Raw genomic sequence first — 18,708 nt, forward strand, 5'->3', positions numbered from 1 at the left:
AGTGTTTAAAAATGTAAATGATATTTTTTAATAATAAGCAACAAAACCTTTAAAATAGAAAAAGAAAAAAAAACATTCTTGAAAGAATTAAAGAGTTAAAACATTTATTTGTGGACCTGGATTTCTGGGAAACTTTTATTTTTTAGATGGAATTTTTTTGTGAAGTATTTATTTGTGGGCCTCAAAAGAATCTGAAATGCAACTCACATCTGCCTATTTGTGCCCATATTATTCCACAATACATATAGTACAAACATATGCTTGTTGTATATGTTTGCCAAGGGCTAACAAGGATTACATTCAGAGCTATAACATTCCCTCTGTTACTTTTCTGGTCTTTTCTTTATCAACCTGTCAGACACATTTGAGTTATAATAAAAAATAGGTTATTATAGAGTTTTGCCTGTAATACAATGGGGAAGTTTGCACAGACACGTCTGTTTATTATCCTTGGTGAATAATGGGCCTGTCACTGTTAAACAGCTTTATGAGTCAATAATTATTTGCAATCGTTTTTGGTTTCGTCTGAAGTATCATCTTTCAGCCTCATTTCTGCAAAGCACCAACCTATCCCTGTGAAACATACAATATTTATGATATAATAAGCCTGTTCTGAGTGCACTCACCTCCTGGAAACCTTGCTATCCAGCAGAAACAGGTCTGTTTAATCTGTGCATAAATAAATCATAATCCCAAATGGATGTTTTCCTACTGTTATATTTTCACTTGGGTATGAAACATACTGTTTAAATGACTGCAAGTGGTTTAGCATTGTGCCATATCAATAATATTCATAACCCTGGCTCCCCTTTGCCAGTTAAAGTGGTGTTTCCAGAATATGAAAATGTCCATTGAATAGGAAACACTTGACAGAACCAGTGCTGCTAGCCCCAAAATGACTAGTGAGCATTTTCATTCAAGTGAACTGGAGGCAACTGGTTTAGTTTTGGGTGCTTACGCAATGTCTGATAACCCAAATCTGACTGAATCCAGTAACCAACGTAGAGAACGCAGGTTTGTGGAAGGTCTCTATAGATCTGAATATGTTCCTTTAATTAACAAATAAAGCTGTTCTACCAGTGAAAGAAAGCAACAGCAATATCATGTTCAGACAGCTCTTGCTGCATATAATGACCTTCTGCGACTCCCAGCCCCTATCTATAAATCAAATCACCAGTAATTTTTTTTATAGAATGACCTTTTAAAGAATGCAAACCTGTCTTTTTAGTGTAAGTGATGGGGAGAGAGTTTGGACAGTTCTGCATTATTCAGGATTGATAGCATGGTTTATCGTAATATTGCTCTCCTCCAAAAATAACTCTGGGGTCTGTTTGCAATGTGTGTCTGTGTTTGTGTATATTCCTGATGAAATATAAACAGCACTTTAATTTGTGCTTCAGAGCAACTGGTGAAAGAGACCCACTCATTCTTCTCAACGGGGGGCAGTGAGGTGATCATATCTGCTCCATTTATTTATATATCTTTACTGCAAATAAACACAGAACAATATAACTGAGACCAGACAGCCCATCTACCACTAGAGCATAAATTGTGGGCATATTAAAATAGAAAAGCTTATCTTGCCCTTCTCTTTATGAAGCAATATTGAAGCTTCCACTCTTATCAACAGGGGGTAACTGGGGGAGAAATGATTGTGCTGTGTATGCTATAAATTATAATAGCTTATTAATGAATTGTACCAGTCTACTACAAGAAAATAAATGTAAACATCTGATTGGACGCTATGGGTATTTGTAAAAGTGCAACTTAGTACGGGTATATTCCTTTTTTCCTTGTTAACATAAAACAGTAGCTTGTACTTGATGGTAACTATAGTTCACAAATGCATATTGGTGGTAAAACAATCTTGTTTGGTTTATTTAATGTTTAAATTATTATTAAACTTAAAAGATGGAGATCCAGAAAAACACATAGAAAAACATAGTTCCTGAGCATTCTGGATAATAGAATGTACAGCTGACCTGCTGTACATTCAGACCTGCATGAGGTCTAAACTAGGGATGAGCACGCTGAATATTTTCTGAATAACACCCACCCTAACTCACCCCTTCTTAACCCAGGCCCGCCCAGCCCAAAATTAAGAAGGGACCTTAGGACCCAAGCCCATGCATTTACCTGAATTCGAGATGACATCACAAGGGGTGGGCTGGAGAAACACTATGCCACTGATGAAGGCCAGCTTTATGGAGCCCAGCCACAGATTGCAAATAAAAAGTTACGTGTGTTACAGTTGGGAAATCCTAACCCACATCTGACCCAGACCCGACGATGAGGCCCATTTTTAGAACAAACCTGCCCAACCCTTGGGCAAACCCACGGTTTTCAATCTGGCCCACTAGTCAAAACTATCACAATACGAAGAAACATAGTCTATATCTGCACATGTGACCTCGAAAATTATTCATAATAGGCTAAACCTCTATGAACTAGAAAATATATAATAGGTACTGCTGCTTTATCTAAGCTATATGGACTGCAGCTGTTCTTGTAGTGTGGACTATACAATCATTTTTCTTTGTATACCCAAAAAGGCAAATATTCATTGATTCGCCTTCACCTGCTTCACAGTGGACTCTGTGCCACCTGCCTGTCCTGCATGCAACTGGGACAAAGGTTACTGCATTGACCACTGGTTTGAAACATCATTTTTCTAGCATTTTCAGTGGCAATGTATAAATTACTAGCAGCAGCTGAGCAATGTATTTCCTAGCTTTCCATAAAGGGGGTGACATGGTAGGAATAAAAAGAGTCACAAACGCAAAATAAAATATAAAATGATATAAAACTTGCTACACACTCACATTAGATCAGCATGACATAGTCTGAATTAGAAGCTCATATTATAATATGTTATAAATATGGGCCTTTAGAACAGAGGTTCCCAGACTGTGGGGCCCAAAGCAATTAACAGGGGCCCAGTCTGAAGGCCAGTGGGTGGTATGTGATGAATGCTGGTTTGCTTTATGTCCAAGTTACATCATTTAATAGTTGAATTAATCCTTCTTAGTTCACTGTCTAAAAATGTCTGTATTACCAAATTCCCATTTAATTTTGCAGTTCCTGTATCAAAGCCTACCATTAGTATTCAGCCTCCCCATGAAGTGGTGGAATACATTGGGAACATTACGTTTCATTGTGCAGTCGAGAAAGGAACACGTGTTACATATGTGTGGCTAAGAGATGGCAAGCCCCTGGAAAGCAGTCCATCTTATAACTTTTACCAGAATGGCACATTTCTCATTGATTCTGTGATGAAGACAGATATTGGTAATTACACTTGTTTGGCGAAGAATTATGTCAGCCAAATGGAGAGCGATGTAATCACACCAACAATTTATTGTAAGTAAGGCCACAATGCCTTCCTTTTTTAATACTTGATTTATTACTTTGATTTATGAGGTTCTGATGTAGGGGCCCTGACATAGTGGGGTTTACATAGTTAAGTTGGGTTGAAAAAGGATCAAAGTCCATCAAATGACCACTATTCTTTTCATGCAATGTACCTTTGTCATAGGGTTGTTATATATACCAATATATACCAATTCATTTGAGCCAAAAGAATAGGGTGCGTCACTCGCAGGCGGAACTCCAGAAATTATACCACACTTTATAAATATCCAGTGCCCAATTTGCAACACAGTTCATTTGGTAAATCCAACACAGTTGCGGTAGATGCACAATTGCATTAAGAACATTGCATTCTTAAAAAAAACAAACCATGCCGAAATTGCTTGAAATTGCACTTTGCTCATGTATACATGTGCCCTATCAGCAGTACTGAGAATGTATACACTCAGAAGTCCCCTCAAGTGAGATTTGTCCAGTTTCAGAAGCACTGATATAACTCATTGGAACAATGGATACCTAACATTATAAGATCACATAGATCTGTATCACATACCATATGGATTGGTGATACTGCTCAATCATTGGAAAAGACTTACGTGCTGTTACTTGAAATAAACCTTGGGTTACTGAGCACTCCATTTGTTTTATGTGGCTTTAGACCATATGCTTGCTCATTAGCCCTGCTCTCTAATCAGCCGCACTCTGTCTTTACTGATGGGACAAAGCAATGTAGAAGAATTAGGAAACAAAGGATGTTTTGAGGCTTCAGGAAAGTCTTCTTATTACTTGGAGTCAGTGTCTAATAACTATGAGACTGTGAGACAAGAGAATCTCTGAGCTGGAACAGTTAGTAGCACAGGGCTACATAAGAGGCAGATATAATCAGCTGATCAGTCTTTTTGACTATTGCAACTTTCCATCAATAACCATTCAATAGCTGGCCTGCTATAACTCCCTGCGCTTACGGGTTTCCATGTGCCATATGCCATGGTTGCGGGGGAGTGCAGCGATAAAAAGATCTCTGTCAGTAAGTACCTGCCATCTGCTCAGAGACAGAATGGCTGGGGTTGTAATGTTGACAGGACCAATCAGCAAAGCCCAAGCAGCAGTTATATCTTAGTGACACAGGTGAATTATTATTTTACAAGCTATTTGATAAACATGCCTGACTATGGAAAGTGCTTATCTAGTTAGAAGAGAAAAAAATATATTGATTTTTTTCCATGGGTAAGCCTTTTTACACAAATTATATTGATGTTTTCTCCCTTGGAACCCATGTGAACTTTTCTGCTTGATCAACCTTATATGGCAGTTTCAGCTCAATCCCTTTTTACAGAACAAGTTGTAGGGAGTTGGTGAAACGGCGATTAGCGGTAAAATACTGGCCGGATGACAACCCTAGTCCCCAGCAAAATAACTTTGTACTTGATCCCAACTAAGTTCTAAGTATTGGAGGCAAAACAATCCTACTGGGTTTAATTAATATTTAAATGATTAGTAGACTTAAGGTATGGAGATGCAAATTACAGAAAGACTCCTTATGCGGAAAACCCCAGGTCCTGAGCATTCTGGATAACAGGTCCCATACCTGTACTAAGTTCTTGTAGAATAAGCTGGTTTACACATATTAACCTTACTTTGTCAATATTCAAATGAATGCTTTCCTCAGTATGCAGATGCTTACCTGGTCAGATTCCTTTTGGCTTTATTATATTTCTGTCTTTTTTCAGATGGGCCCTATGGGCTCACAGTCAGTTCAGATAAAGGCCTTAAAGTCGGAGAGGTGTTCACAGTAGACATTGGAGAATCCATACAATTTGATTGTTCAGCCGACTCAAATCCCCCAAATACTTTTTCATGGATCCAGAGGACTCAAAATTCAACAGAAATCATTAATTATGGTCCATACTTTAAAATTCTTTCTGACAAAGTAGGGCAAAAAACAGTGGATTACATGTGCCGGGCATACAACAACATCACTGGGAAGCGCGATGAAACACAATTCACAGTCATCTATGCATCCACAGGTATGATGATAATGCAGCTAGACATCATTTCATCCCACAGAACCTGCACATTTTAAAATGATACAGCAATGGCTGACCAGAATCTCTTGTAGCACACTAGATACTGGTTCTCATAATCTCTCTCAAATCCAAAGACCTCCTCTGGTTTGTACTATTGGTTTTATACAATAGCATTGCAACACTAACACGGAGTTAATGTATAGTAATTAAGTGGAACCTATTTTCCCAAATGACACAGGTTACAATGCAGAGAACCTTTTTAAATAAAGTTCAGTTTGTCCCATACACAGATTAATTACCTACAGCCTGGAGGGGCCAAGTCGGCAGATATTATTGGCCAGATTGGTGGGATCCAATGTCAAATAAAAAAACTTTTCATTTTACTGTTATGCATTTTTAGTGCAACAAATTGAAAAGATATTGATACATTTCATTTAAATAATGAGCTGAATGTCAACTCTATCCCTGTTTATTGAATACAGGTGCTTTGGGCTGTGGTAGGATAATAAAGCCTGCAGCGCATAGGAAGGACTGTCAACCTTAGCTTTTTGCAAATTCTATTGTAATTGTCCATTTTCTAGATCCATAAGTCAGTCTCTATACACAGCAGCCAATGTTACTTGCAACAGAACCAAGTGACAATATTTTTTCCCAGAATGAAACAAACCGGTTTGTCCTGAATACAACTCTTTTGTTATAAATGCAAACAAATGCAGCAGGGGCTGTTTGCTGGCAGGGACTCGGCACACAGAAGGCTTTGTTTGGTCTCAGCCACAGTGTCCTGAGAGAAGTGACAGTCCAACAACAGCATAGTACTGTATCAATGAGTGGGGCAAATGTTAGTATTTGTATATAGGCAGGCAGAGTAATATTCTGAGTATGTGCTGATATAGTGGCAATAATAACTGTGAAACTGTGATAACTTGGAAAGATACTGATTTAATACAGTTTAATAAGCCTGGTACTTTTTCCAAGCAATAATGATGGTTACTATATGGAAAAAAATAATGAACAAATCTGCATTACTACTGAATTGCAGTAACATGGAAATTTGTATTATTATATTATTAATTAATTATATTATGAATTTGAATTATCTAATGCTAAGTCACATGATACATGATCATGATACATGATCATTAAAGGGGTGATTCACCTTTAACTAAAAGAAGATTACTCTTTGCAATTACAATTTTGAAATTGTTAGTTTTTATTACTTTTCTTATTCAGACCCTCTCCTAATATTCCTGTCTCTCATTCAAACCACTGCCTGGTTGCTAGGGTAATCTGGAGCCTAGCAACCAGATAGTCAGTAAAATCCCAAATTGCAGAGCTGCAGAACAAAAAGCTAAATAATTCAAAAAACACAAATAAAAAAATAAGACCAATAGCAAATGATCTCAGAACAGCACTCTACAACATTCTAAAAGTTAATTTAAAGATGAACAACCCCTTTATAATTGACATAATGCTTGTTTAGGTGCAAGTGATGAAAGGCATCAATACACACAACAATTGTGTCCATTTCAAATTGGGACTGCAATCATTAGTAAGCCCTATAATCATGCAAAGATGAATTTGAATTTTTTTTGTAAAGGATTATTTCCCCATGTCTTGTTGGGGATTCTGAGCACCTGTAATAAATAAAAATATGTTACTGGATCTTTAAACCATATTCTCTTTTACAGATCCACAAAAGCTAGAACAGAATGGGAACACATACCCTCTGGCAGCAATAACTGGCATCTCTTTGTTTATAATTCTGTCTATGTGCCTTCTGTTTGTCTGGAAGAAATACCATTACCGACTCTTCAGAGGTACTGCATATGTCTACTTGATAGTGTGGAATCAAAATTCATTCAACCCAGTTTTTTAAATTAACAATAATTCATTTTGTTTTTCAGCCAGACCATGGAAAATTCAACACAACAGGTATTTATCTGTTTCCTTATGCTTCATCTTAAAGAAATGAAAGGCTAAAAATAAGCAGCCCTATAAAAATAATAATCCTTTCTTCAAAGATGTATACAAAAGCTCTCCATCTTTTGATGCCCTTAGATCATCCTATAAATGTCAGTGACACTGCACATGCTCACTGTACTCCAATCTGCTGTTGTGTGGCTTAGGGGTTGTTGAGGTAACATTTCCCATAGAAGCTGGTACAACCTTATACAATGAAACAAACATTTTGTGTATGTATACTGCTTATTATAATTTAGCAGAAAAAAAAATTAACTGGGAAGCTACTAGGAGCACAGTACAAAACAGGGTGCAAAGTGCAAAAAACATGCAATCCACCATATTTTGCAGCCCACTTGCATGCTCATTGAAATGATGCAGGTCTCTGAGCTTCATGGAGCAGAGGGACTTGTAGCTGCCGTCCACATGAATACAAAGCTGTCTGTGGGGGGTTACCCCTCCTTCCCCCTAACTTATGCATCATTCAGACCTTCAAGTTAGGAAATGGCTGTAGGTGTAGTCCACAATGGTGCCCTGTACGCAATGCCTGGCCTATAGTAAGCTGTAAGGATAGGGCTGCCCTGTGTCCGCATCTGCAGCACTCGGCACAAGGTGTGGAGTGGAAAACTGCCCCTGCTGCAAGTGGGATTGAGCACTAAGCGGTGGCTACTGCACCCCTTAACACGTCCACTCAGAGCAGGGGCTGCTGTAAACAAGCCCTAAAACATGTAGCATTTATATCCAAATTCTGTAGCCGAGCTTTAGTGCAGTTTTAAAGCAAGCATCTTATTAGCTGATATGGGTTACTGTAACTGAAATTTGTGCCTTTTATTACGCATGGGGTTCCGTTTTTGAATTAAAATAGGTGGCCTGTAAGTGCTACCTGCTAATTGGTTACTATTGGCAGTGCCAGATTTGTCATCTGGGCACCCTGAGGCAGCCCCCATTTGCACCCCGCCATTCGCTAACACCCCCCCCGCATGTGCATTCACACAATTATTTAAACTTACATACGGAGCAGTGGGGAGAGGCCCCCATTGCTCCGTATGTGAGCAAAATTCTAGTGCGGCATAGGCGGCATACCACCCCTAAATTTGTGCCGCTCTAGGCCCGGTCTTCAAATCCCTCACCACAAATCCAAGCCTGACTATTGGTGATTAGACCAACAGCAAACGTTGCATCTTTACATACATAACCCTTTAAATGGCTTTTTCATCTTGTTTTTTTTTTCTTATAAAGGCCTTCTCAAGAATACAGAAGAACACAGATTTTTTCTGGTAAAAATTTTCAACTCAATGCAATACTCATTTTTATCTTCATGGTTATATATATATATATATATATAAATATATAATTTATATATGGTAAAATAAACTGGTATTTTTTAAAATGTGTTTTTTTGTGCAAGCAGCAATTTACAAGGGAACATTAATGCAACTCAATATGTGAAAATGGTCTCTCATTTGCCTCCCTGTATTTTATAAAAAGGGTTACAAAAACATAATCTCCACTGTGCAGTGCTGATGCCTTTTATACTAAGTGAGGTTATCAGTGGTGTGTAACAACTAAGGATATAATGCCTAATGGAACAGATATGCAGATATGTAGCACCAATACATTTGCTGTATAATGAAAACACAACAGGAATAGGAAATCATTGTAATTATTGGGGAGACACTAAATATGGAATTTAGTCCAGGATTTTTTTAAAATTCAGCATGTTTTGCGGGATTTGTATTTGTTCAAATTAATATATATGTATATATAAAATTCCTATTGTCTAACATATTTAGAGATGTGACAAAACAGTAATAATTATAGAAATTTTTCATATATATATACAATATATATATATACACAATATATTATACAATTATATACATATATATATATATACAATCTACAACTTATAAATGTTATACAGGGAAGATTGGAAAAAAAGAAATTTGTGGTACCCGTAGCTATGGCACACAGTGGAATATATTTTTACTGATATGTATGACGTATGGATGTATTATTACAGATAAATATGATGTATAGTTAAGATATACAATAGCATATTTAATTACTGCTATGTAGCACCAACTGATATATCTATGAACAGAGAAGACTTTTATGTAACTGATAGACAAGAGTGATCTTTGCGCATCACTAGGCTTGCTAAGGCTTTTTGGTTCTGCTCTAAATTAGTTTTTTTTTTACTTTTAGTACTCAGAACTTTTAGTTTAAACCTGTGCAACAATGTGGTTTATCTGATACTACCTGAGATTACTCTTATTCAATGCGGTTGTTATTCTTATTTCTGCAGGACATGAAGATGCCATGAATGATTTTGGAATCTATGAATTTGTTACCTTGCCCGATCCTTATGTACCTCACAGAGTAAGTACTCCTTGTTGCCTTATCTCTTATTATGTTTTTATTAAAATATTGAAGATTATTACACATTGTAAAGACTTGTACTGTACTTAGCCAGGAATGTAATTCATTTTCCTACCCTATTAAACTAATCAGCAATAATACATTGATCCAGTATTTTGCCCAGTCCATAGCTTTTCAAAAAAGATCACGGAACTACAGTAATTTACCTTAGTCTGTAAAGGATAGAATATACTTACATTTTACTGCAGACTGGAGCTTAGTACCTTAGTAGTTCTCTGTAGAGAGATTTATCCCTGATCTTGAATATCCATGTAGGTCTTCTTTAGGCCATGCAACCAATGACAGCAAACCATACACTGGATTTCTAGGCTTCAGGTGGGGGGTTTGTGCTCACAGCCCATTCAAAGAGTTAGTGGAGTTGATAAGGTAAGTTATGCCCAACCATTAGCAGCTCAGGCTAAAACTTCAAGGTGAGTAATGCCCTCAAAATTCTAGGGGGTAAAAGTTGAAAGAAAACAAATATACAATTCCTGTTAATATTGCCATTGTAAAAATATAAAGGAAAAATACAAATAAAACGATATGACCCTTTTACTATATGAAGCTGCATAATAAATACATATATATATATATATACACATTACTATAAAATATTCTGAAGAAACATAATAAATCAGTTGTGTTTTGTGTTAAAGGTGCCAAGCAGTAAATCTGTGTCGGTGTCCAATGCTTCACACGCCCAAGACACAAGCTGCACTGTGTATGAGGTTATACAGCATGTTCCAGAACAGCAGCACGACAACAGAGAGGAGTAAGTAATCTTACACTTAGGGCTGTGGTCTTGTAGACAATAAATCATTTGATGTTAAAAAATGCACAGTTGCTTCCTAACATAATCCATCAACGGGATAACAAATTACTATACATTACCCCTGAAACACCAAACCCAGGTGCTAATATGCCCACTGTTGAACTGATGAACTCCAATAAATACTTTGGCTATTGGTAACGTGTCCATATACTGAGGATTTTAATTTCTATTCTGAGACTCAGACCATCTTGTGGGGCAGTACAAAGATTTTACTTTGGGCCCAGAAATTTCTAGTTATGCTACTTTATCATCTGCCCTGGAGGCAACTGTAATACACAAATAATGCTTAGTAGTACTATATCAGTGCTGTGTGTCTGGTTAAACAGAAATTCATATTTAACTTCAGCATTAGAACAATTAGTTATTCTAATTGGCCCACAGGAAGATTAGTCTCCTGTGGTAAATCTCTGCCCTCCTGCAGAAAACGTTGCGTGACTTCAGCAGATGAAGTGACGTGTATGCCTTCCCACCCGTGATGCACTTTATTGATTTTATTGCCGGTGGGAAGGCATTTTGGGGAGATTACCTGCCCGCAATAGGCGAGATTTACAACCCATGCCCCAACAACCAAAATTTTTTGGGGGCCTACAGAAATACATTGGGTGAGGACCATATCAACATGTTGATGTAGTCCTCACTTGATAGCATTGTCAAACTAGCCTGATTTGATTTCTGACAACATAATGGTTGGGCAGTCAGTCCTTGTGCCCCGTATATGGACTGATAAGTTACTGACTATAGCGATGAACGAAATTAGTTGCCCTTGATGTCAGGTTCCCTGGTGGTCCTTTGTGCCCCAGTCCTACACTAGCTGCTTGTACCAATGAGTGACATGCAATGTGTGCCATGGGCTTAAGGCTGCATGTAAAAAGGTTCAGCTACCCCTGTGTCTGTATTTGCTACAAAAAGACTTGTATTTCCTCTAAATAGCCTTAACTTGATGTCTAATCTATTTACTTACAAAGGGTAAATGAAAGAAACTGTAAGGCAAAATCCACACATTAGTTATTCTGTTTATAGTAGCTGTTCAAATATTTTTACAGCTCAGTAAATAACTTGTAGCCTTATTACCTATAAAAGAACAGATAATGCTCATTGCCACATGGCCTTAAAGATAAAGGATAAACAGTTTAATAGAATACAGAGGAGGGGCATTTGTGGATCCTGAAAGCAGCTGATTAGTTATACGGGTGTGGTTCAAGGTTTGGGTACTTTCTTGGCTTGCTAAACAAATGAAAAAAACCCAAACATAATAAGAACCTTAAGGGCTCTGGCACACGGGGGGCACACTCGCGAGTCTTTTTCGGCGATTTCCGCAAATCGCCCCGCCGCGTCTGCCATCCCGCCGGCGACTTACATGTTCGCCGGTGGGATGGCAGGGGTAGGCAACTCGGGGAGATTAGTCGCCCGCGAACAGGGAGTTAAATCGCGGGCGACTAATCTCCCCCGTGTGCCAGAGCCCTAAAGGTACAATAGTTTCATAATATACATATGTACCTTGGGCGTGGTGCTTTATTATAGGGCATATGTCTCCCACCCCTGCTATCTTTGGTTAAAGTGTAATAAATATAATTCTTTGGTATCCTAGCCTCTAAAGCTGGCCATACACTGAAGGATCCACTCATATGGGTAGATTGCCAAATGAGCAGATATTTCACTAATATGGTCACCTTGAAGTGGTCGATATCAAATTGATCCGATCTTCCAAACAATCAGATTCCATTGCCGGGGTACAGGGAGCCTGGACAAGGACCAACTCAATGCGCCAATACATTCCTCATCCCAATGGGATTTTTAAACCTGCCTATCTTTGGCCAGATATTGGTTGGGTAGACCTATCTGAGGGCTCCTTACACAGGCTGATAAGCTGCCAATTCAGACCATCTGCAGCTTTTATCTGCCCATGTATTTAGCATTAAGCCTAGACCTTGGGGAAATTTGGAAGGTTTATGCTCTTCACCCACCTTCCACTGAGTTTGTCACACGTTGTTATGGTAGTCACATGTTATAATTTCTAGAACACATAGAATAGATGTCTTGTGGTTCTTTTCATTATTAGCCTAACTCATTGTAGTTTTAGGCTGTAACTTTCAGTAATGAAACGAAAAAAGCCAAACAGAGAATGTTTACCAGGGGTTGGATGCCACCATTGAGTGTCACTACAATATCCTCAGTATATGCATAAAGTACATATTTAGCATGAGTTTAACAAACTTTTTGTGCTCTGAAAATGTCTACAACATCACCATTCTCTGAGCAGTCAGTATGAATTCTTCTACGATGTTTAAGATGCTTATGTAGTAGCATAATTTTTATGTTTTAGAAATCCTGTTCCATATCTTTTAGCTAAAAGCACCTCCGAGCACCTGGAACCCACTTCAGGCTTCTCTGTGATGCTTTTTTAAGTCACCTTAAGTCAGTTAAAGCAGACAATTGATAACAAGAAGATAAATAGTAAAAAACTGACCAACTATAGCCCAGCAACAAAACCTTTTGCAAAAAATATGACTTGCCTTTTATAGGCCTATCCAACTGACTGATAAGATTTTAATGGTGCCCAGCCTGCCCAAGGGCTCATCAGAAAAAAACGGAAAGGTTTTACCTCTGTTTACAATTGTTCAGTACGAAAATTTTGTGACTTTCGGATCGCCAATACGATATTATCGTGACTAATACGATTTTTTCGTAAGCATTTTCGTGATATTTGCGATCTTCCGAAATTTTCGTTTCCAATACGATTTTTTCCCCATTCGTGATTCGGATTCGTGGATTAGTAAATGTGCCCCTAAGCATAATTTCAATTGTTTTCAAAATTGTCTCTACTTTACCTAAATATTACACATTATTTTCTGGCACAAACATCCAAGAAACTCAGGGTTTACTCCCTTATTGACTGATTGTATTTGTGTTTGAGCAGATCTCATGTCCGTGATAGTGTCACACCTCCTATGTTTAAAAAAAAATGTTTTGTGTATTTTGTGAAGGGGCGGGAGTTGTGTCACTATTACACATTGCTTGCTTTGTTTTACCAGCAAAATAAAAAGTGATAGAGAAGCGTGGGCGCATAGCTGTGTAACATATAAATAGACTCACTCACTTCCTACTGAGACTCCAAGCATTATTGAGCTTCAGGGTTGAGGTCACTCTTGCTTGCAGTGTCACTGTCAGCCAAGGGAAGCTGTGTATAGCATACCCTCCCAATAGCCACAGTTTAAATATAATATAGATTTAATAACGTTCTGATTTCAGTGGTTATAGAGGTTTTTTGAAACCACAAATAAACTCATTTCCACTAATACCATGAATGTCTAGTCGTTTATTAAAAGATTCAAATATAACAAATTAATTAAATACGCAATGAAAATGAAAAGAACACAAAAAACTTCAAAATCTTTGAATTGCAAGAATTTCAATGCACTTAAAAATAAAAAAAAAACTTGAAAACCTCTAAAGCAAGGAATTAAATAAACATTAATACAGTTTGCCTAGGGCAGCTCCCATTGACCTCAACAGCTTTTAGAAGGCCCATTTTTACATTCACATTTTTTTTCAGTTTTGGCACATAATAAATGGTGAAAATGTAGAGCTTTTTTTAAATGACGGACAAATTAAATACAACCATTGGTAAATCTGCCCTGCAAATACAATGGCAATGAAACAATTTTCATGCCACCTATATTAATATAACCTTTTAGTTACAGAGAATTAACATATTTCGCAGTACTTTACAGAGATAACACATAATTCACCTCAGTCCCTGCCCCAGTGAAGCTTATGGGCACTGCCACATGGGGGATTCTCGGCTTGTGGATAACCGCAGGCCAAGACTCTGCCCCCTATGCTCCAAAAAGCTTATTGATGTGTCTGCATCTGGAACCATTGCGTTGGCCTTGATGCAGTCACATTGAGCAGACTGAACTCACCTATGCAGTTTAGCGCTGAAATCCACTCCATGTGCCTGCACCCAGGCTGAAGCAATGGTACATCAATCAAGTTTTTAGGAGCAAAGAGGTGAGTTCTTGGCTTGTGTTTATCCCCATGTGGCAGTGCCCTTCAATATCAATTCCCTATCACACACAATGTGTAAATTAAAATTAAAGAATCTAAAACATGTACCATGCCTAAACTGAAATTAAGAGGCCCATTTATGCCTAGTACAGCGCCCCCTGACTTCTACATTACCTCAAATGCTTTTAGATGGCACATTTTTACATTCACATTCAGTGGTGAAAAATGTAGTTTGTTTTTTTTTAACAACAAAAAATACTAATACAGGTATGGGACCTGTCATCCAGAATGCTCAGGATCTGGGGTTTTCCTAATCAGGGATCTTTCTGTAATTTGGATCTCCATAACTTGTCTGCTAAAAATAATTTCAATATTGAATAAACCCACTAGGATTGTTTTGCATCCAATAAAGATTAATTATATCTTAGTTGGAATCAAGTACAAAGTTCTGTTTTATTATTACTGAGAAAAACGAAATCTTTTTATAAAATTAAAATTATTTGCTTATAATGGAGTCTATGGGAGATGGCCATTCCGTAACTTGGAACTTTCTGGATAATGGGTTTCCGAATAAGGGATCCCAAACCTGTAGTGGAAAAAAAAAACCACATGACCCTTGATAAACTATTTGTTTAACTGGCATTATTTATTATATTATAGTATTATGATTACATTATTATTACTTCTGCACAATTTTCTAATTAAAAAAATATATCTTTTGCAGGTGAAGATTAACTACCCATCTGGAAATGCACACATCTCTGCCGGAAGCTGCTAAAACACTTATTTCTCAATACGTGTTCTGAATCTCCTTGTGGCCCCTGCTGTCAAAAGCATTTCCAGTTAAATACCTCAAAGGTGGTGGATTGTAGGGGATTCCACACGAGCAACTGTAGGAGAGAATAAGTGTTCTATGGCAATACAATCCTATGTTTACAAAAGAGAAAGCTGAAGCATAACAAAAAGGGAAAGCTGGATCATAACAAAAAGGGAAAGCTGGATCATAACAAAAAGGGAAAGCTGGATCATAACAAAAAGGGAAAGCTGGATCATAACAAAAAGGGAAAGCTGAAGCATAACAAAAAGGGAAAGCTGGAGCATAACAAAAAGGGAAAGCTGGATCATAACAAAAAGGGAAAGCTGGAGCATAGCAATGATGTCCCAGGAATATCTCAGTTGCAGCCGGGAGCACTATGTGCCACTGGTACATTAGAGAGGATTAACTAGTTCACTAACCTGATAATTGTCAGGCGTCATTGCTCTTCAGAAATCCTGAGGTGCCCTGTATTGATTCATTTCCAGAGTCTGCACATAAATCTGCTATAATACCCTTCTATTTAAATGTAAGGTGTTTTTTTTTTTTTTTCACAAGCCCAAGACAAATATCTAATGAAAAACATTAGAATTTGGACAATTAGAAAAATATACTGAAAATTGTCCAATGTGCACTTACGTGTTTGTAGCATTTGTAGTTTTTCTCTTCTTTGGTATTTATATATCCCATTTCTCCCAGGCCCATTCCCTCACAGTAAGGTTAGCAGGTCAGTTGTAGAATTAGGGACCCGTCTAATAAATGCAGTTTGCTGCATCGCACTGATTAATAACTATTACATTTCAATTATATGCAACTCATGCAGCCCTTCTAGCTGGAATTTTGGGTAGGGTCCCCAATTTCTCGCATAATCTTAACAAATTCCCATATTGTTGGTATACAAAATAAATGAATAAGCCAGGGATGATATTTTGACTGATGGCATATGGTTACTGTGCTCTGGTGGCCTCTCTTCATTATCAGTCTTCACACTGTCAATACTTTATTTTTAATGAAAATGTATAATAATATATACAGATATGAGATCTATTATCCAGAAAGGGCCCAAGAAACAGCAAATCAATGTCCCATTCTATATGGTTTAAAATGGCTCATGTTTCACTGATTCACCAGTTATTAAGACAGTATCTTGTACTTGCATTGTTTCTGTTTATTTATATTTAAGGCATGGTCTCCTATGTTACAGAAACACCTCTTATCCAGAAAACCCAGGTCTTAACCATTCTGGATAACAGATCCCATATATGTCCTGTAATTTAACATGAAATCTAGTAATTTTGAAAGCAATAGATATGTTTTTGGCGATGTTGTGTGACAATGTTTAAAAGGCAATGTAAAAATGAGACCTTTTGTTCTATTTTGTAAGAGATTTATAAATAATTGTAGTAATATATAATGCCAGTAATATATAATGCCACTGTGGTACAGAAACTGATGTAAGTAATAAAGCTAAGAAATTGTAGTGGTTTGTTCACAATTCACTCTCCCCTGAATGATTATATGATTTGCTGGAGTTTGTTTTGTACTCATTTCTTTTTAATTTCACTTGTCTTTGCATAATTTACATGCTAGTTATTGAGCTAAAACAAAAGAATGGCAAACAAACAGATGAAGTTGCCTACTAAACAGTATGGGGTTAATGTAATAAAGTTATTTTTTGCTATTTCTAACCCATCAGCATAGCATTTACCGGTTGACTATTTAAAAACACACATCTATGGGTTATTAGATGTGAGCAAACTTTACACTTTTTACACAAAGAAAGAAGTGCTTATGTCCCATGAGTCCCCTGGAAGCTGTATTGTTTGTTGTACTATGGAAAGCTATGTATTTGGTACATACACACAGTGCATATGTTTATTGATTTCTTTTGAAGAATTTGCTACTATGATATTTTTGCTCTGTAACCAGTTCTTTAACAGGTCAATCAGTACTGCTTTTAAATTATGTAGTAAGCATAAACTTAAAGGGGAACTATCATGAAAATGCAATATAAGCTTTATTTCCCTTCGACAAGAAACATTTTAAATACGACCAATTCAAAATTCTGTATCATTCTGCCCATACCTTCTTGTCCACTATACCTTCTTCTCAACCTGATCAGAAAGTGATCAAATTAAATGAAACCTGAGCCCATCTATGGTTTCCCTATGAGCCACATCTGGTTGGTGCCACTTATATTACATAGCCTGATCAAGCCTAAAGGGGTTTTTCACCTTAAAATTAACTTTTAGTATAACAGAGCTTGATACTCTGATACAATTTGCAGTTGATCCACATTTTATATTTTTTATTGATTTTGAGTAATTTAGCTACTCTCCAATTTGGAATTTCAGCAGGTATGTGGTTGCAAGGGTAGAAGAAAAAAGCAAATCATTCAGAAACTATAAGAAATAAAAAATGAAGGCCAATTGAAATGCTGCTAAGAATCAGCTATTTTATAACATAATAAAAGTTAACTTAAAGGTGAACCACCCCTTTAAGAGAAAACCTGTAAATAACTGTTTTTTTTAATACACTAGGCACCCAAACCACACTATGTATGTTACAAAATGCATATTCTCCAGAAGGTTCCAAGTTACAACCTACACTGTTGTAGGATATTTAAGAGTTAATCCAAGAAAATCAGGTGGTGAACAGGTCAAAATGAGTAAGAACTAGTGAGTGATCAGACCAAATAAGCTTGGAGACCCTACAAGAGCAAACCAATGGAACTAGTTTAGGAGCAGTTCAAATATAAGCCATTCATACAGGGACCTTATGAGAATAAATAGAATGTTTCAATTTAAAGGAGAAAGAAAGGCTAAGTCACTTTGGGGTGCCAAAATGTTAGGCACCCCCCAGTGACTTTAATTGCTTACCTTTTACCCCGGGCTGGTGCCCCTGTTAGTAAAGAACAGAACCAGCCTGGGGTACCTGCAGCGAGCGTCTCCTATATTTATCAGAACAGGAAATAGAGTAAGCCATGGGCAGCCAGAGGACAATTCTTCCCCTCTATTCATTTGTATTGTATTTTTAAGGACATATTTATCAAACTATGAAAGTGAGAATTCAATGAATATGCCCCTAATACTGTGATACAGTGAATAGAGAGTGGTGTACTTTACCTCTGGTGACCCACGGCTAGCTTTATTTCTGATAAATATGCTTGTTGTCATCTACAACAAACTCCTCCAGCTCCAGAGCTCAGGAAGCAATGATAGCAAATTGAAGTGAGAATAAATGCAGTGCTTACTATCAGTTTCTAGTGTTTACCCTTC

General features: G+C 37.3%; 1 protein-coding gene across 2 annotated transcripts in view; it reads left to right on the plus strand.

Moving 5' to 3' along the window:
- Window positions 1-16,941, plus strand: part of hepacam2 (HEPACAM family member 2) — a 44,783-nt gene extending 27,842 nt beyond the window's left edge. For both annotated transcript variants that reach the window (XM_012965610.3, XM_002934597.5), the window contains exons 3-10: window positions 3,079-3,360; window positions 5,100-5,396; window positions 7,085-7,213; window positions 7,301-7,328; window positions 8,595-8,632; window positions 9,664-9,737; window positions 10,433-10,548; window positions 15,341-16,941. In XM_012965610.3, the coding sequence (XP_012821064.2) occupies window positions 3,079-3,360; window positions 5,100-5,396; window positions 7,085-7,213; window positions 7,301-7,328; window positions 8,595-8,632; window positions 9,664-9,737; window positions 10,433-10,548; window positions 15,341-15,344 (968 nt within the window). In that variant the 3' untranslated portion in view covers window positions 15,345-16,941. The remainder of the gene's footprint in view (window positions 1-3,078; window positions 3,361-5,099; window positions 5,397-7,084; window positions 7,214-7,300; window positions 7,329-8,594; window positions 8,633-9,663; window positions 9,738-10,432; window positions 10,549-15,340) is intronic.
- Window positions 16,942-18,708: the final 1,767 nt, after the last annotated feature.

The sequence above is a fragment of the Xenopus tropicalis genome, chromosome 6 (genome assembly GCF_000004195.4).
Source record: "Xenopus tropicalis strain Nigerian chromosome 6, UCB_Xtro_10.0, whole genome shotgun sequence".
In the NCBI taxonomy this organism is placed as follows: domain Eukaryota; kingdom Metazoa; phylum Chordata; class Amphibia; order Anura; family Pipidae; genus Xenopus; species Xenopus tropicalis.